This window comes from Microcaecilia unicolor, chromosome 3 (genome assembly GCF_901765095.1).
Source record: "Microcaecilia unicolor chromosome 3, aMicUni1.1, whole genome shotgun sequence".
Classification (NCBI taxonomy): Eukaryota; Metazoa; Chordata; class Amphibia; order Gymnophiona; family Siphonopidae; genus Microcaecilia; species Microcaecilia unicolor.
The window spans coordinates 284536629-284556607 of NC_044033.1; the positions used below are offsets into that span (position 1 = coordinate 284536629).

At 46.9% G+C, this 19979-nt stretch overlaps 1 protein-coding gene across 1 annotated transcript in view; it reads left to right on the forward strand.

Moving 5' to 3' along the window:
* The window catches only part of SIPA1L2 (signal induced proliferation associated 1 like 2), a 922756-nt gene that overhangs the window by 268730 nt on the left and 634047 nt on the right, over window positions 1–19979 (forward strand). The window contains exon 5 of the mRNA XM_030198133.1: window positions 16677–16780. Coding sequence (XP_030053993.1) covers window positions 16677–16780 — 104 coding nt within the window. The remainder of the gene's footprint in view (window positions 1–16676; window positions 16781–19979) is intronic.

Below are 19979 nucleotides of genomic sequence, written 5' to 3' on the forward strand. Positions count from 1 at the left end.
GTGCAGGAGGGGCATGAGGCGCATAGGTGCCATTTTTTTCTAAAAAATCTGTTTGGGGGATCTGTCCCTGCGCCCTCCCCTAGCTACGCCACTGATGTTATGGGATCTCTCACAATCTTCAAGATAAGCAATTTCTGTTGGAAACACAGACAGGCAGATGATCAAAAGCAAACACCGGCGCTAGAGGCTGCTAGCGCCGGCGTTTGCTAGTGCCCCATGATCAGAGTCCTCGAGCGCGTGAAACAATGCGCTCGAGGGCTCTTTGCGCAAGTAGCATGCTAATGCATGCTAAACAGGGCTTAGCGCATTCATCACTAATGATCCACAGTCAGCGTGCCAAAATTTGGGTCGCTGGCCACAGCAAACCCTACGCCAGCTCTGACCTAGCGTTAGGGTTTGCAGATCATTGGGGAAGAATGGTGAGCCCTGTCCAGCATACAGTTGCATGCTGGCAGGCCCCCGTTCCCGCCCAAAGCAAACCTGCCAACAGGGGGCTGGAGGTCTGGCGGACCTCTGGTCCCCCCCTCCCGGTGACCTCCCCCCCTGATGACGACACCCCCCCCCCAGGTTTAGGGGGGCTGGTTCAGGGGGGTATCCAGCCCCCCCCAAACACCCAGAAAATGGTCCCTGGTGGTCCAGTGGCCTCTTAAAAAGTGTCCATTAAAAAGAACCCCCCCCCCGGCCCCCCCTACCTTAGTTGGAGGAGGGAGGTAGCCTGCCTCCCTAATCTCCCTTGGGTTGACGCCGCCGCAAAATGGCGGTGCCCAGCCCCTCCCAGTGCAACCTGGGAGAGGAGGGAGGCTACCTCCCTCCTCCAACTAAGGTAGGGGGGCTGGGAGGGGGTTCTTTTTATCGGACACTTTTTAAGAGGCCACTGGACCACCAGGGACCATTTTCTGGGTGTTTGGGGGGGCTGGATACCCCCCTGAACCTGGGGGGACCGGATCATTGGGGGGACCGGAGGTCCTCCGGCCTCCAGCCCCCCCCCCCCCCCCGTCGCTCGCTGGGAGGGAGGGAGGGGGTTTGGCCAGCGGCCACTGGACCACCAGGGACCATTTTCCGGAGGTTTGAGGGGCTGGAGACCCGCCGGATCTCCAGCCCTCCCTGAAGGTGGGGGGATGGGATCGTCGGGGGGACCTGAGGTCCACTGGACCTCCAGCCCCCGTTGTTCAAGGCAGGGGTAGTCAGGGCCTGGTGGTCCCATGGACCTCCAGCCCCCGTGTTTGACAGGTTTGGGCTTTTGACAGACCAGACCTGCCAAACAAGTGCGGGAGGATTGTGCGGCAACAATGGGAGGGTGCGTTTCCCTTAAAGTGGGCACAGCACTCCTTTAAATATCTGGATATTCAGCTAGCACCCTCTGTTCAAGATCTTTACAATCTCAATATATTATTATTATTATTATTACTAGCATTTGTATAGCGCTACCAGATGCACACAGCGCTGAACACCTGACACAAAGACACAGTCCTTGCTCAAAAGAGCTTACAATCTAAATAATACAGACAGACAAGACAGTTATGGTGAGGGAAGTAATGGGTGAGAAGGAAGGAGGGGACAAGGGGAGGGCAATTGAATAGTGGCTAGGAGCTAAAAAGCAGTAGTGAAAAGGTGGGTTTTTAGCATAGATTTGAAAACAGGTAGAGATGGAGGTAGACGTATAGGTCCAGAAAGTCTATTCCAGGCATAAAGGTGCTGCGAGAGAAAAGGAGCGAAGCCTGGAGTTAGCAGTGGAGGAGAAGGGGGACGATGAGAGAATTTGTCCAGTGAGCGGAGTTCATGGGGAGGAATGTAGGGAGAGATGAGAGTGGAGAGGTAATGGGGGGCTGCAGTGGATGCATTTTTTTAAATCATTTATTTATAATTTTTCATTTTACAAGGGTCACTTGCAAACAGTAATACAGAGATGACTGTACATTAATACAATATTAGAGGAAAACAATCTCAACTAGATAAATGGGTTATATACAATCTTTCTCTTTCTTAGACCACAAAATAAAACAAGACAAGGAGATCAATTAAACAACAGTAAACAAAGAAAACGTGGTATTAACCTGATTATCCCCATTATTCCACCTTGATCGTCTGGTTGGCTTCTTCAAACCCAAGACGGTGTATAGTCAATTAATTTCGTTGGAAACATACTTATTGTCCAATATTAGTGGAAATAATACACCTGATTTCATTTTTTTCTCTTTTAAAACCAGAAATTATTTAACAATACAAAATACTTGAATCTCTAATCCAATTCCCAATGATTAAGGTAATCCCAGTTTCACAGGCTTCACTCCTTTTGAATTAATATACTAAGAGGAATCATTTCAGAGGAAAAAACTTTAGGAGTCATACCCGGAACTCAGGGAAAACAACAATCTCGATATTAATCATCTGTAATAATATTCATTTTGTTCAAATTTTTCTGGTCTATTATCATTTTCAAAGTCTTAACCGTTTCCTACTCCTGTAGAATTTCATTTGCTGTATCAATTTTTCATTCTCAAAGGATTCGATTCAATTATCCATGTGGCTCACTAATAAGATTATATCTGAAGCAAAATTATTTACTACTACCGTTAGGTCCTGGAGCGCCTTCCAGATAATATTCAATGTAATCTCCACAGGAGCCAAAAACTCCAAGCTGATAGCTCTTACAGGTTTAGGAGTGGCACCGCCGACATGGGTTCAGCTGTAAACGACTTCCGTTTCAGCATACACTCCTAACTCACTCCTCCACTCCTTTGGACATGGTGGATAAACGACTCGGGAGCGATGAAGTTGTTTCCAGGTCCAAGAGCATCAACGCTCCTTCGCCGGCGCTAATCAAAGGACTCATCAACCCAGTCATCTGTGGGCAGCTCATCGCGCAGCGTTCCCACACTTGCTGCACAGGGGACAAAACGCTGGTCGGCGGTGGCTGATCCCCCATTGTCCCCTTCCTCTCAGTTAAGGTAACTGCAAATGCAGAGAGGAAATTTCAAGTAAACAAAGAACTTCAGAGGACAGCTGGGCCGTTGAGCGTACGAGCTTCAGGTCACCATCTTTCCACTCTCCCTAATTTGAGACACTCTTTGTCTGGTTTCTCCTCAGAGGCCTGTCTGATATGGGTAATCCTTCAGCTTAGCCCTCTGAGTCATTGAAACACAGAAGCCCCTCCACCACTACAAGGTGGTGTCCCTTCGGAGGGGAGAGTGGATGCATTTAAAGGTCAGTACGAGAAGTTTAAACTGAATGCGGAAGCGGACAGGGAGCCAGTGAAGTGACTTGAGGAGTGGGCTAGTGTGGGTATAACAATTCTGGCAGAAAATAAGTCGTGCCGCAGAATTTTGGACAGATTGGAGAGGAGAGAGATGGCTGAGTGGAAGACCAGTGAGAAGTAAATTGCAACAGTCCAAGCGAAAGGTAACAAGGGTGTGGATAAGGGTTCTGGCAGCATATTCAGAAAGAAATGACAGGTTTTGGCGATCTGTTGAATATGTGCAGAGAAGGAGAGAGAGATATCAAAGATGACTCCAAGGTTATGAGCCAAGGAGACAGGGAGGATGTGAGAGCCATTAACAAAGATAGAGAAAGGGGGAAGAGGGGAGGTGGGTTTAGGGGGAAAAATGAGCAGTTTTGGTCATGTTGAGCTTTAGATGGCATTGAGACATCCAAGCAGCAATGTCAGACAAGCAGGCTGAGATTTTGTCTTGGATCGAGGTTGAGATTTCAGGGGTGGAGATGTAGATCTGAGAGTCATCAGCGAAAAGATGGTATTGAAAGCCAATATAGCGGCATTAATGATGGCTACTGACTGACAGTTGACCCAGTGGATGGATTTTTCCAGTTTCTTTAATAGGTAGAATGAGTCTCATCCGGAAGTTATTTTTCGTAGATAGTAACTTAGTAACATAGTAGATGACGGCAGAAAAAGACCTGCATGGTCCATCCAGTCTGCCCAACAAGATAAACTCATATGTGCTACTTTTTGTGTATACCTTACCTTGATTTGTACCTGTCCTTTTCAGGGCACAGACCGTGTAAGTCTGCCCAGCACTATCCCCGCCTCCCAACCACCAGCCCCGCTTCCCACCACCAGTTCTGGCACAGACTCTATAAGTCTGCTCAGCACTATCCCCGCCTCCCAACCACCAGTCCCGCCTCCCATCACTGGCTCTGGCACAGACCGTATAAGTCTGCCCAGCACTATCCCCGCCTCCCGCCACCGGCTCTGCCACCCAATCTCGGCTAAGCTCCTTAGGATTCATTCCTTCTGAACACGATTCCTTTATGTTTTTCCCACGCGTGCTTGAATTCTGTTACCGTTTTCATTTCCACCACCTCCCGCGGGAGGGCATTCCAAGCATCCACTACTCTCTCCATGAAAAAATACTTCCTGCCATTTTTCTTGAGTCTGCCCCCTTTCAATCTCATTTCATGTCTTCTCGTTCTACCTCCTTCGCATCTCCGGAAAAGGTTCGTTTGTGGATTAATACTTTTCAAATATTTGAATGTCTGTATCATATCACCCAATTTCCTTGTCATCAAGCAGATGAAGCCATTACGTATGGGCTGTGGCCATCAACCAGCAGGGGGAGATAGAGAGCACTCAACTTTTCACAGTGCCTCATGGCCAGCCAGCTCCACTGCCTCTTCAGTATTCTCTATCTCCCCAAGCAGGTTGGCTGCAGCTTCTTCGAGCTCCATCAAAAATCTGCCTGGGGGTGGCTCCTGGCTTGCCAGTTGTTAGCCGGGGTGTTAGAGGCTATAGGAGCTTCACTTTGAAGGCACATAGGTTAGCCCTTTCCCTGCCTTACCCATGCCCCTGTGGATGTGGACATATTAGCTTGCTTTTCCCTGTCCTTTCCCACTCAGTGGATGCAGGCACATTGGTTCGCCTTTCCCTGCCTTTCCCACTCATCTGAGCCTCCACAGTTCTTATTACCTCTGCTTTCCTCACAGCGTTAAAAAAAAAAAAAAAAAATGGAACAGAGGTTTTCCTTTGATTCTTCTATGGGACCGGAGCTGTGATACTAGGTCCGGTGAGTAAGAGTGTTTTCTAACTCCTCCGGGGTGGGCCTGCGATCGGGGCGTTTTGGGCATGAAACCGCCATTTTGATATTTCCCGCCGTTTTCGGCGATGGCTGCAGAGAATGTAAAGCGCTGTTCCCGGTGTGGCAAGCGCAAATCAGCAGCGGGGCTCTGTAAATTATGCTGTACAGGTGTAAGAGCCGGCCCGAGCATGGCGAGCGATGATTCTTCCTGCTCAGAGCTGGCAGCGGATACCATTTTGAATTCGCCGCATGGCACAGCCTCCGTAGAGACGGAGAGCCCTGAGCCCGGGGGGGGGGGGGGGGGGGGGGGGACCTCAAATTGAGGCTATTCAGGGAGCGGCTTGCCCCGGACGGGATCTGGGTGCCCAGGGCGAGTTTTTCTCCCCTGATTTTGTATTATTGCATAAAGCATACATGCTGAAAAGAGCTCTCCCTCAAGGGTCATCTGAGGCCCCTTCTATTGTCCCCCCCCGGTGGATTCTGGCCTGGGACTGCCCGCTGAGGCTATTTTCCCTGATAATTGGCATAAAGAAAAGCGTAGAAGGGCTAATTCCCCTTCAGATTGTGGTGCACCTCCTTCCCCCCCCCCCCCCCCCCCCCCCCGTGGTTGGGCTGTGAGGATTCGGAGAGTTCTGGCAGGCCTTCGTGGTCTGAGGAGCCAGTCAGGTGCAGAATTACCACAGGATCTGGATGATCCCTCCGCGGTGAGGTTTTTCCACCGTGATGAGCTGCCAGCGCTTATTTCAGATGCCCTACAGGTCCTTTCTATTGAAGAGCCTGACAGTGGCACGGCCTCCTCTGTGAATCCTAGGATGGCTAGTACCAAAAAGCCTGCTCGAGCCTTTCCTTTGCATGACTCCATCCAAGAGCTTATTTCCGCTCAGTGGGCTGACCCCGAGGGACCTTTGAAAGTTTCCAGGGCTATGGGACAATTATACCCTCTGCGTGAGGAGCATTTGGCTCGCTTTGCAAGGCCTAAAGTAGATGCCCTGTGGAAGGAGGAGTTGCCCTGAAGGATATACAAGACCATAGGCTGGAAGCAGCACTTAAACGGTCCTTTGAAATTGGGCTGTCTGCATGCCCTGACTGTTTGGGCGTCTGCATGCAGTTGTTGTGCTGCTAGAGCTGCCTGGCGTGGTTGCAATAGGCAGTGGAACAGCCCGGAGATGGAGCGGAGCCCTTCTCGGATGTGGCTCCGCGGCTGGAGTCGGCCTTGTCCTTTTTGACTGATGCCCTTTATGATATTGTCAGAGCTTCGGCTAAACAAATGGCAGTAGCAGTGGCGACTCGCCATCTTATTTGGCTACGACATTGGGCAGCGGACATGGCCTCTAAGCAAAGGTTGGTGAAGTTGCCCTTTCAAGGCCTTCTCCTATTTGGTGAGGAGTTGGAGAAAATTGTTAAAGGCCTGGGAGATCCTAAACCCCAGCGCTTGCCCGAAGATAGGCCGAGGCCTTCCTCCAAGGGCTAGGTGGTCCAGTCCTCTTATAGACCTCGCTTCCGTGAAGCTAGAAGGTACCGCCCGGGGCGTTCTGCTGGGTTCACTTCTCATGCCCGTTTTTCAGCAGAGGAACTCCTTTCGCTTGGACAAGCGCTCCGCAGCCACCGGCTCTAGGCCTGGAGTTCAGGGGCGACCCTCTCAATGATGGTGCGCCGGCCCCCTCCTCGCTTCCTGTCATCGGAGGACGTCTTTCCCTCTTTGCCGAGGAGCGGGCCAATATTTCCTCAGATCAGTGGGTTCTGGACCTGATCAGAGATGGATACAGAATAGAATTCAACGCCCCAGTAAGAGACGTGTTTGTGGAGTCCTGATGCGGTTCTACCGCCAAACGGGCGGCGGTAGAGGAGACTTTGCAAGGTCTGATTCAGTTAGGGGCCATTTCCCCGGTACCTCCCGCCGAACATGGCTACGGCCGATACTCCATCTACTTTGTGGTGCCGCAAAAAGGTGGGTCTTTTCGCCCTATTCTGGACTTAAAAGAATTAAACGAGTCCCTGAGAGTGCGGCATTTCCACATGGAAACCCTGCGCTCCGTCATTGCTGCGGTACAGCCAGGAGAGTTTCTCACATCTCTAGACCTTGAAAGAAGCTTACTTGCACATACCAATTTGGCCCCCGCACCAGAAGTTTCTGAGGTTTGCGGTGTTGGGAAAACATTTCCAGTTCCAGGCCTTGCCTTTTGGCCTCGCCACAGCTCCTTGAACCTTTTCGAAGGTAATGGTGGTAGTAGCTGCTTTGCTCAGGCGAGAAGGTATCAGGGTTCACCGTACCTAGACGACTGGCTCATCAGAGCAGACTCTGTAACAGAGAGCTATCAAGCTACAGCCAGAGTGGTCTCAGTACTTAAATCTCTAGGCTGGGTCGTCCATATGGCCAAAAGTCATCTGACCCCCTCGCAATCTCTAGAATATTTGGGGGCCAGGTTCGACACAGACTCGGGCTATGGCGGTGCAAGCTTCAGAATCAGGTCTGTCTGCTCCTGAGGATGCCCCGCCCGTGAGCTTGGGACATTGTCTAGCTGCTGGGATCGATGACAGCCACATTGGAAGTGGTGCCCTGGGCGAGAGCGCACCTGAGACCTCTACAGTATTCCTTACTTCAAAGATGGTCTCCAGTTTCTCAGGATTATCAGTGCAGACTTTCTTGACTCCCTGCGGCCCGACTCAGCATGGAGTGGTGGCTCTCAGCATGCTGCAGCGAGGAATGGTATCTAGTAGTGACAGATGCCAGCCTGAAGGGCTGGGGCGCACATTGTAAGGGGAAGCATGCCCAGGGTCTATGGACACCCGAGGAGTCGGAGTGGTCCATCAACCGCCTGGAGTTGAAAGCGGTGTTTCAGGCGCTTCTGGCCTTTCAAGGGACCCTGGAAGGATTGCCTGTCAGAGTGATGTCGGACAACACGACAGCAGTGGCCTACATAAATCGACAAGGCGGCACTCAGTGTAGAGCACTGGCGCGCAGGCCAAACAGATTTGCCACTGGGCCGAGCTGCATCTTCAGTTTCTGTCGGCAGCTCACATTGCAGGTCAGAGCAACGTGCAAGCCGATTAAGCAGGCATCAGATCGATCCAGCAGAATGGGAACTAGCAGACGAAGTATTCCTGCAGATATGTGCCAAATGGGGCAAGCCCGTGATGGATCTTATGGCGACAAGTTCAAATGCCAAAGTCCCGTGCTTCTTCAGCAGACGGAGAGATCCTTGCTCGGCAGGGTTGGATGCCTTGACTCAGCCCTGGTCTCCAGGCCTACTATATGTGTTCCCTCCGTGGCCCTTGATAGGGCGCGTGCTCCTGTGGATTCGGCTGCACCCAGGAGAAGTGGTCCTCATTGCCCCGGATTGGCCCAGGAGGCCTTGGTATGCGGACCTCCGACAGATGCTAGTGGAGGCTCCCCTTCCTTTACCTCTGGTACCGAACCTGTTGTCACAGGGTCCAGTAGCCATGGATTGTAAGCTCTTTGAGCAGGGACTGTCTCTTTGTTAAATTGTACAGCGCTGCGTAACCCTAGTAGCGCTCTAGAAATGTTAAGTAGTAGTAGTAGGACGCCTGCCGCTTTGGTCTTATGGCATGGCGATTGAGAGGGCGCAATTGAGGGACAAAGGTATTCAAACACAGTCATTTCCACTCTCCTGCAGGCCCGCAAGCGTTCCACTTCCATGGCTTAGGCCAGGATTTGGCACCAGTTTGAATCTTGGTGTGCTTCAAAAGCGATCACACCCATGCGGGCTCCTGTCTTGCCAATTCTGCACTTTTTGCAGGATGGTGTACAAATAGGCTTGGCCTAAAATTCCCTGCGGGTGCAAGTGGCAGCGTTGGCCTCCCTTCGTGGTAAGGTTGAAGGCGTGTCTTTAGGTGCTCATCCAGATGTGGCATGGTTTCTTAGTGGGGTGCTTCTTCGGCTCCGGCCTTCCGCGCGAGCACCCTGTCTAGCTTGGAACCTGGGGCTAGTTTTGAAGGCCCTGCAGGCTTCTCCTTTTGAGCTGCTTCGGTGAGCATCGGAGAAAGATTTGACACTAAAGGCCGTTTTTCTTGTGGCCATTACTTCAGCGAGACGGGTATCAGAGCTCCAGGCGCTGTCCTGTAGAGACCCATTTCTGCAATTCTCAGAGTCATGCCTAAGGTGGTTTCAGCGTTTCACCTAAACCAGCCTATTTTCTTGCCCTCCTTTGATAAGGAGGAGTTTCCAGAATCTTTTGGGCAGTTGCACCTGTTGGATGTGCGCAGGACTCTGCTGCAGTATCTGCGAGTTACTATCTCTTTCAGGATCTATGATCATCTGTTTGTTTTGCTATCAGGTCCTCGCAGAGGGTCTCCAGCGTCTAAAGCCACTATTGCCCGCTGGCTCAAAGAAACTACCTTTCAGCTTTATCTGCTTGCCGGTCGGTCTCCGCCTGTAGCCTTTAACGCGCATTCTACCAGAGCAATTTCTTCCTCTAGGGCTGAAACTGGAGCACTCTCTCGTCAAGAGATATGCAGTGCAGCAACATGGGCTTCTAAGCTCTCTTTTGCCTGACATTACAGGCTGGATGTGGCTGCTAGGAGGGATGCGCGTTTTGGAGCACAAGTGCTAGCACGTGGTGTGACCTGTTCCCACCCTATATAGGGATTGCTTTGTTACATCCCATACGTAATGGCTTCATCTGCTTGATGACAAGGAAGGGAAAATTAGGTTCTTACCTTGGTAATTTTCTTTCCTTTAGTCATAGCAGATGAAGCCATGAGCCCTCCCTGTATGATTGTCTGTATGCTGTGAATCTGTTTCAGGTTCGGTTCTTGTTTCCTGAAGTTCCTTCCTTGGGAGAAAGTTGGAAAACAGTCTTCAGGATTCATGTTCACTTATAGGAGGATGAGTCCATTCCCTCCAGTTTATGTTTTGGAGGATGAGTTTATTCCCTCCAGGAGGTTGCGTGTATCCCCTCCAGTTATACAATAAGGAGGACAAGCTTATTCCCTCCAGGAGGATGTGTTCATTCCCTCCTTTTGAGTTCATGCCCTTGTTAAGGGGCCATCGTTCGCTATGAGGAAAGTTCATGTTATTCCCATTGCGGTTTGCCATACTGCTTTGGAAGCTTCAAATACTAAAGAGGCAATGGAGCTGGCTGGCTATGAGGCACTGTGAAAAGTTGAGTGCTCTCTATCTCCCCCTGCTGGTTGATGGACACAACCCATACGTAATGGCTTCATCTGCTATGACTAAAAGAAAGAAAATTACCAAGGTAAGAACCTAATTTTCCCTTAGCCAATTTGCTAAATAGATACTTTTGTTCTGTTTTCACTGAAGAAAATCCTGGAGAAGGACCACGAGGGACTGGCAAAAGTACACCTGAGAATGGAGTGGATAGTGCACCATTCACGGAAAAGAGTGTGTATCAACAACTTGGAAAGCTAAAGGTGGACAAAGCCATGGGACCAGACGAGATCCACCCCAGAATATTGAGGGAGCTCAGAGAGGTTCTGGCGGGTCCTCTTAAAGATTTGTTTAATAAATCCTTGGAGACGGGAGAGGTTCCAAGGGATTGGAGAACGGCGGATGTGGTCCCTCTTCATAAAAGTGGTGATAGGGAAGAAGCTGGAAAGTACAAGCCGGTAAGCCTCACTTCGGTTATTGGAAAAGTAATGGAAGCCATGCTGTAGGAAAGGATAGTGAATTTTCTGGAAGCCAATAAGTTGCAAGATCTGAGACAACATGGTTTTACCAGAGGGAAATCGTGCCAAACGAACCTCATTGAATTCATTGATTGGGTAACTGGAGAATTGAATCATCGACATGCTATAGACGTAATCTACTTGGATTTTAGCAAAGCTTTTGACACGGTTCCCCACAGGAGGCTCTTAAATAGACTCGATGGGCTGAAGATAGGTCCCAAAGTGGTGAACTGGATTAGGAACTGGTTGACGGACAGACGACAGAGGGTGGTGGTAAATGGAGTTCGCTCGGAGGAGGGAAAGGTGAGTAGTGGAGTGCCTCAGGGATCGGTGCTGGGGCCTATTCTGTTCAATATATTTGTGAGTGACATTGCCGTAGGGTTAGAAGGTAAAGTTTGCCTATTTGCGGATGACACTAAGATTTGCAACAGAGTGGACACCCGGGAGGGAGTGGAAAGCATGAAAAAGGATCTGAGGAAGCTAGAAGAATGGTCTAAGGTTTGGCAATTAAAATTCAATGCGAAGAAATGCAAAGTGATGCACTTAGGGAGTAGAAACCCAAGAGAGACGGCAGTGAGAGTCTGATAGGTACTGTGGGGGAGAGGGATCTTGGTGTGATAGTATCCGAGGGATCTGAAGGCAACGAAACAGTGTGACAAGGCGGTGGCCGTAGCGAGAAGGTTGCTAGGCTGTATAGAGAGAGGTGTGATCAGCAGAAGAAAGGAAGTGTTGATGCCCCTGTACAAGTCGTTGGTGAGGCCCCACCTGGAGTATTGTGTTCAGTTTTGGAGGCTGTACCTTGCGAAGGATGTTAAAAAAAACGGAAGCGGTGCAAAGAAAAGCTACAAGAATGGTACGGGATTTGCGTTCTAAGACGTATGAAGAGAGACTTGCTGACCTGAACATGTATACCCTTGAGGAAAGGAGGAACAGGGGTGATATGATACAGACGTTCAAATATTTGAAAGGTATTAATCCGCAAAAAAATCTTCTCCGGAGATGAGAAGGTGGTAGAACGAGAGGACATGAAATGAGGTTGAAGGGGGGCAGCCTCAGGAAAGATGTCAGGAAGTATTTTTTCACGGAGAGGGTGGTGGATGCTTGGAATGCCCTCCCGCAGGAGGTGGTGGAGATGAAAACGATAACGGAATTCAAACATGCGTGGGATATGCCTAAAGGAATCCTGTGCAGAAGGAATGGATCCTCAGAAGCTTAGCCGAAATTGGGTGGCAGAGCAGGTGGGGGGAAGAGGGGTTGGTGGTTGGGAGCCGAGGATAGTGGAGGGTAGACTTATATGGTCTGTGCCAGAGCCGGTGATGGGAGGCGGGACTGGTGGTTGGGAGGCGGGAAGTACTGCTGGGCAGACTTGTACGGTCTGTGCCCTGAATAAGGCAGGTACAAATCAAGGTAAGGTATACACATATGTTTGTCTTGTTGAGCAGACTGGATGGACCGTGCAGGTCTTTTTCTGCCGTCATCTACTATGTTACTATGTTACCCCTGTTTCTCCTTTCTTCCAGAGTATACATGTTCAGGTCATCAAGTCTCTCCTCATATGTTTTGTAACGCAAATCCCTTACCATTCTCGTAGCTTTTCTTTGCACCGCTTCAATTCTTTTTACATCCTTCGCAAGGTACGGCCTTTAAAACTGAACACAATAGGTGGGGCCTCTCCAACGACTTATACAGGGGATCAACACCCCCTTTCTTCTGCTGGTCACACCTCTCTCTATACAGCCTAACAATTCTAGCTACGGCCACTGCCTTGTCACTCTGTTTCATTGCCTTCAGATCCTCAGATACTATCACCCCAAGATCCCTCTCTCCGTCCGTTCCTATCAGACTCTCCCCGCCTAACACATACGTCTCCCGAGGATTTCTATTCCCTAAGTGCATCACTTTGCATTTCTTCGCATTGAATTTTAATTGCCAAACCTTAGACCATTCTTCTAGCTTCCTCAGATCCTTTTTCATGTTTTCAATTCCCTCCGGGGTGTCCACTCTGTTACAGATTTTAGTATCATCCGCAAGTAGGCAAACTTTACCTTCTAACCCTTCGGCAATGTCACTCACAAATAGATGGCTATATGTCTTACAAATGCTGCCACTGCGACTGCTGCAGCAGGACCTGAGATGTATGAATTCTCTATTTTCTAAATTTTGTTGGGCTTGGAGGAAAGCTAAATTAAAATATACCTTTTTGTTGGGGAATTGGAGGCAGGAGGCTTAGGGCTATCAAATTTGCAATTGTATAATCACGCTTGTCTATTGCATCATATTAATGGCTGAATTTTTAATACTGAACGCTACACCCCTCTAGTGTTGGAAATAGCTTATGCCTCTTACCATTTATTTTTGCTTTTGCAGGCCCTGCTCAGGAAACTGCCCCCTCACCTGGCTTCTAGTGTTTTGTTATGCCCCTTATGAGAGGCCTGGAAACAGCTCATATCCCTATTGAGGGGTTTCTCCCTCCACTACAGACCTACTACCGATTCAGGGCAATGTTGACTTTCTTCTAGGCCTAGATAATACAACCTTTTTGGCATGGGAGAAGGCAGGCATTCTATTGCTGGAGCATGTTATCACAGGAGATCATTATTTCCCTGGAAGCTCTTCAATTACGCATAGGAGAGCATTAGGGGAATAGGTTTGCCTTTTGCCCATTAAAGCATTATGTGAATTCCTTGGATTGACAATCACTTAACCTCTGAGTTGGTGCTAAATTAACAGGGTTTTTTTTTTTTTTTTTGTTACATTGGTACCCCGCGCTTTCCCACTCATGGCAGACTCAATTCGGCTTACATGGGGCAATGGAGGGTTAAGTGACTTGCCCAGAGTCACAAGGAGCTGCCTGTGCCTGAAGTGGGAATCAAATTCAGTTCCTCAGTTCCCCAGGACCAAAGTCCACCTAACCACTAGGCCACTTCTCCATGATATAGTAGCGGAGGTGGTCTCAATCTCGGGAATACATAAGTCTCTTTCCAATTTGGATAATATTAAAGACATGAGTGAGATTAAAGATAGATGGGAGAGTGATTTGGGCCTAGACTTGGCAAACTGGGAGCTGTTGAATAATATTAAGGGTATTTCGGATCTAACATCTAATGCAGCATCTAATGCAGATTGTTGGGAATGTTACTCTCACACTTTACATAGGGCATACTTTACTCAAATGCAGTTACATAAATCTGGGCATGTATAGTCCCCAATTAGTGGGAAATGTCTCCTTTCAGATAATACTCTTTTTCAGACTTTTTGGGCCTACCCCAACAATAGGAAATTCTGGACTGATATTGTGCATTATATTTCTGTCTTAACAGGTCAAACTGTTGAACTCACCAGTTAATCTTCTCCTGGATAAACCAGGGAGAAGCAGGGGAAGTACTAGAGAGGCTACTCTTCTTATTTGGAAACTTTGTCTAGTGGCTCAGAAATGTATTTTACAGTCATGGACAGTCAATGAACCATGCTCATATTGAACGTGGCGTAATCAGGTTCACGAATTACTTGCTTGGGAAGTGCAGCTCTTTTAAACCTAAGCAGTGCTTCCTGTTGGTTTGGGATCACTATATTCAGCACATGACACCAAGAGGTAGAAGACTCCTTTTGTGAATACCTTATGACTTATGTCAGATGTACTTATACTTTTGTTGAGAGGAAATCTGCTGGCAAGCGGAGAACTCAAACGCCCCACGGTAAAGGCAACAAAACACAAAAAGTGGGAGAGCGACCAAGGCTTCCAGAAACTGGAAGATGTTCTTTGGTTACAACGTCGTGTTTCGGCCGTCAGGCCTGCATCAGGAGTCTATAAAAACATACATTTGTATGTAAATAAAAAATTAATAAACATAAACAATAGGCACAATAGAGTTAAAAGTTATATGTATATACAAAAAAACTAGAAGAGATTTGAATGATAATTCTGAAAACAGAAAATATAAGAAATGTGTAAAACATGCGTGTGTGAACTTATGGCAAAGTTATGTGTGAATATATATGGTTTACTGAAAGGCAAAACACGTACATTTCTATATGACTAAATACAATGATAAACACATACATTTCTATAGAGATAAATAGAATGAACAATAATAAATGTATATAAAGTACAAAAATCAATTAATAAAAAAATGAATTAAAAAATATTAGACTAATTTTAATCAAATAATAAAACAAGAAATTATATGATGCAAAAAATGAACCATTTAAAATGCGATTTGCTGATAGACAAATGATTAAAATCTGTAAATATTGAGATAATTTATGAAAATCATGGATTTATGGAATAGAATTTGAAATTAATTATTATAACAAATATGTAAAATATGAGGACGATCAATGTGTAAATCACATACATGTTATACATGTCGGTATATTTAATAAAATGCTGAACACACGAATAAAAGTTTACGTGAGGGACAATGATAAAATAGTGAAATAAATGTGAGGAAACCATTTGGTTAGGATATACTATGGATAGAAAAAGATGTTACTGATTGACATGGTGCAAAACCAAATTGTTAAAGTCTGAGATAATTTAGGAAAAAGTTAGGAAAAAATGGCAAATTTGATTGTGCAATGATGAATGTGGCAACCAGACAATGGCAAATAATTAATTAGTGTGCTTATAAATGGCACTAACCTGCTGTGCAGGGTGTTGCAGAAGGAGATTTTGAAGATGTCACAACAGTCTATCAGGGAATATGAATCATAAATTAAAACGGTGAATATCGCCTCTGTTCACAAAACAAAAAGTGGGCAGGTCAGGGGCACTACAGGGGGCGGTGTAGGGAGAAGCCTGGTGTTATGCAGGTGCCGGCAGTAATCAGTGCTGGCACCCGTATAGCTAACTGGCTTAATTTAGGGCATCTCAAAAGCTGTCCTAAATTAAGCCGCTTAGTATGCATGTGCTGGCACTGAATATCGGACTGCACCTGCATAAATTTTATAAACAAATTTAAGCCCCCTATCCCACCTGCCCCCCACGACAAAGCCTCTTCCTTTCTTCCCCTCTCTCCAAGACTGTGGCTAGAAAGCAGTCCCCCTTCCCCCAAACCCCCAGCCATTCAGTTAGACCCCCCCTGCCTGGCTACCTCTTTTCCTGGTGGTCCAGTGGGGGTCGTTGGGGACAGGAGTGCAACCCTCTTGTTCCTGCACCTTGTGACTGCCTGGAAAAATGGCTGCCACAAGCTCATTTTGCCAAGTTTAATTTGACCGTTTTGTGTATATAATAGCCAAAACCTATCTGTAGACCTGCCACTGATTTTTTAAAAGTATTTATGCTATCAGTGTTGCTGCTGACTTCATAAATATTTTTCAGTGTTGACCTGATTGTATTGTACAGTATTGGTGATGCATGCTCATACGTGGACAAACCTGGTCCAGATCCAGACAACAGGGTACCTATAGGGTACACTCTACTTTTATTTTCCTTACAAACGCATACAGATTCTATGTAAACTTGAGTGAGCTCTTATCAAGTGACTTTCTGCATCTCTGTTAATGTTATTTGGTTGCAGGTTCACAAGTCACCAGCCAGCCAGTTAGACACAGGGTTGGTTATTTCAGTGATTCTTCAACTGTACCCATCCCTCCTTCCCACACAAGTGACATACAGAAGGGAAGGAAATGACAAAGTGATGGCTTTGAAAAAGAGGGTGGGAGAAACGAGACAGCTGACTAAACAGAGCTAGATTTGGGAGGGACCAGACATTATTCCTGAAAATAATTGACTCCCCAAGGACATTTCTAGGCACCATGGTGCACAGGATATATCCAGTTTTCCATTTTTCTCCCTTTCTAAAAATTGACTTCAAGTAAAGATTTCACCTAATTTGAATTTTGATTGTGGCATGTCCATGCTTTGCAGAATAAATACAGGATTTTAGTGTCACTAGCTTTTTTAGATGCTACCCTATCAGAGTGGTTGGCAAATAATCTGAATTTCCGGTTTTATTTTCAGGCTATAATCATTTTAAATTTGTGCTTTGTGATTTTTAGCTGATTCTACTGGAACCCATTCCCTCTATATCACCTATAAGGATTATGAGCTAATGTTCCATGTGTCAACTCTGCTTCCCTACATGCCCAATAACAGACAGCAGGTATGTTTTTCTATTTACATTTTTGACAGTTATATATGTTAATTTTAAAGTTGCCCCGTTTCCTTGTGTTCATCTTAATGTGTTTTGTTTTTTGTTCTGTAAGTATAAAAATTGCAGAATAGAGACCTGAAAGAAAAACCCTAAATGCAATACTAATTCAGACCAGTATTGTTTATGTTAAATTATTTCAAATTAAGGGAGAGTGCTATTGGTCATGGGCATTGGTTGCCAGTGTTTAGGGATATTTATAAGCAGTGAAATATTCCTGTTTTAATTCATACTGATGGTGGAGTTTGATATGGGGTAGCAGGTGCAAGTGCTACATATCAGCAGCATTTGTCACTGCTCCACTTAAGCACTTATGCTTTTCTTCTCCCTCAGAGTTGGCTCATCCTATATCCTGTCATATTAAGTTGGAAGGGCCGACAGCATCTTGTACCTGTGTAGGTTAAGAAGAGTAAATGAGCAGCTAGGGAGAGGAGGAGTAACCCACTGTAGATCCTTGTGATCCTCAAAGTGTCACTTAACTCTCCATTTCCCCAGGCTCATAAGAACATAAGCATTGCCATGCTGGGACAGACTGAATGTCTTCTGCTTCTTAAGTAGCTGTCTGAGCCATAAAAGCAACGATCACCAATGCATAGTAAAATTTACACGAGTCGCAAACAGCAATTGATATGCAAAGGGGATCGCATGCAAATGAGATGCATGGATCCCCCTTTGTGCATTGTTCGCTGTTTGCAACTCGAGCTGTCAAATGCATTTGAAACTAAACCACCAGGGAGTTTTTTGAGTTGCATTGGGGAGGGGCTTGGGAGGGGGTCCAGCAGACCCCCCTCTTGAGCACCCCCCAGTGCAACTTGAAAAACTCCAGGTGGTCCTGTGACCCCCCCCCTCCCTCCCCTCCCCTACATGTCCAGAAAATCCCTGGTGGTCTAGTGGACCACCTGCCAACCCATGCCCCCGGTGACTCCAAACCAAAACTCCCTGGTGGTCCAGTGGACTGTCTTCCAACCCTCACCCCCTCAACTGAACCAAACATCCCTTGTGGTCCAATTCCTGACTCTACTCCCCCAGCGCCCTCACCCCCCCCCCCCAAGCCAACAAAAATTCCTGGTAGTCCAGTGGACCGCCTCCCTGCCACCCCATCACTCTAACTTACTACTCCCTAGTGGTCTAGTGATTCCCCCACCCCTTCACATATCTTCAACACGCTGGAGAGAGGAGGACAGGATCAGTGCCTCCTGCCTCTGGACCTACCTTCTCTAAATGGTGGCACACAGCCCCTACCCAGTGTATCCTGGGATGCACTGGGAGGGGCTAAGCACCATATAAGGAACAAACTCTGATGGCCACATAGCTGCTGGCTTCTCCCCGATTTCACCCAGCACAGTTCCATGGCAGTCAGAGGGGATATTCAGCAGTACTATGTAGTTAAGCACCACTGATATATGGGGATGGACGGCTGAACCTCTTTCAGAATCTATCCCAAAGTGTTTGGCCACAATCATACAGAAGGCTGAAGCATTTGAGGAAAGAACACTTTGCCAACCATTGAGGATGGGGGTGGATCTATTATGCTTTGAGGTTATGTGACAGCCAGTGGAACAGGAAATATATTGCAAGTGGAAGGAAGAATGGATTAAATTTTAATAGGGGACCTAAATTATGGAATGAGTTACCTGTGACCATAAGATCTATAGCAGATGTTGGGCAGTTTAAGCAAGAACTAAAAACTTTATTGTTCCAGAGAGCATAGGGTGAAAATCGTCTTTGGATGGTAGTTAAATTAAGTATTTTGGAATATTCAGTAATGAATACTTTTTAAAGAAGGAGACAATATTATTGATGTCTATATGATGGTGGGGGCAACTGAGAGAGTAAAAACTGTACAACAGGCGTGGACGCTGTTCAAAAATACCATCCTGGAGGCCCAGGCCATACATATTCCGCGAATTAGAAAAGAAAGACGGAAGTCCAAAAGACAGCCAGCCTGATTGAAAAGTGAGGTGAAGGAAGCTATTAAGGCTAAAAGAAACGCCTTCAGAAAATGGAAGAAGGAACCGTCTGAAAATAACAAGAAGCAGCATAAGGAGTGTCAAAGCAAATGCAAGGCGCAGATAAAGAAGGCCAAGAGGGATTATGAAAAAAAGATAGCATTAGAGGCAAAAAAACATAGTAAAAATTTTTTTCGGTATATTAAAAGCAGGAAGCCGGCAAAAGAATCGATTGGGCCGCTGGATGACCGAGGGGTAAAAGGGGCGATCAAGGAAGACAAAGACGTAGCGGAGAGACTGAATGAATTCTTTGCTTGGGTCTTCACCGAGGAAGATTTGGGTGGGATACCGATGTCGGAAATGGTATTTCAAGCGAACGAGTCGGAGACGCTTACTGACTTCACGGTAAACCTGGAGGACGTAATGGGGCAGTTCAGCAAACTGAAGAGTAGCAAATCTCCTGGACCGGATGGTATTCATCCTAGAGTACTGATAGAACTGAAAAATGAGCTTGCGGAGCTACTGCTAGTGATATGCAACTTATCCTTAAAATTGAGCGTGGTACCGGAAGATTGGAGGGTGGCCAATGTAGCGCCGATTTTTAAAAAAGGCTCCAGGGGAGATCCGGGAAATTATAGACCGGAGAGTCTGACGTCAGTGCCGGGGAAAATGGTAGAGGCTATTATTAAAAACAAAATGACAGAGCACATCCGAGGACATGGATTACTGAGACCGATTCAGCACGGCTTTTGTGTGGGGAAATCTTGCCTGACCAATTTACTTCAATTCTTTGAAGGAGTAAACAAACATGTGGACAAAGGGAACCGGTTGATATTGTGTATCTGGATTTTCAAAAGGCGTTTGACAAGGTACCTCATGAAAGGCTACAGAGGAAATTGGAGGGTCATGGGATAGGAGGAAATGTCCTATTGTGGATTAAAAACTGGTTGAAGGATAGGAAACAGAGAGTGGAGTTAAATGGTCAGTATTCACAATGGAGAAGGGTAGTTAGTGGGGTTCCTCAGGGGTCTGTGCTAGGACCGCTGCTTTTTAATATATTTATAAATGATTTAGAGATGGGAGTAACTAGCGAAGTCCATAAACCGCTACTAAATGGACTTGGGAAACATCCACAATTCCAGGAATAACATGTATAGAATGTTTGTACATTTGGGAAGCTTGCCAGGTGCCCTTGGCCTGGG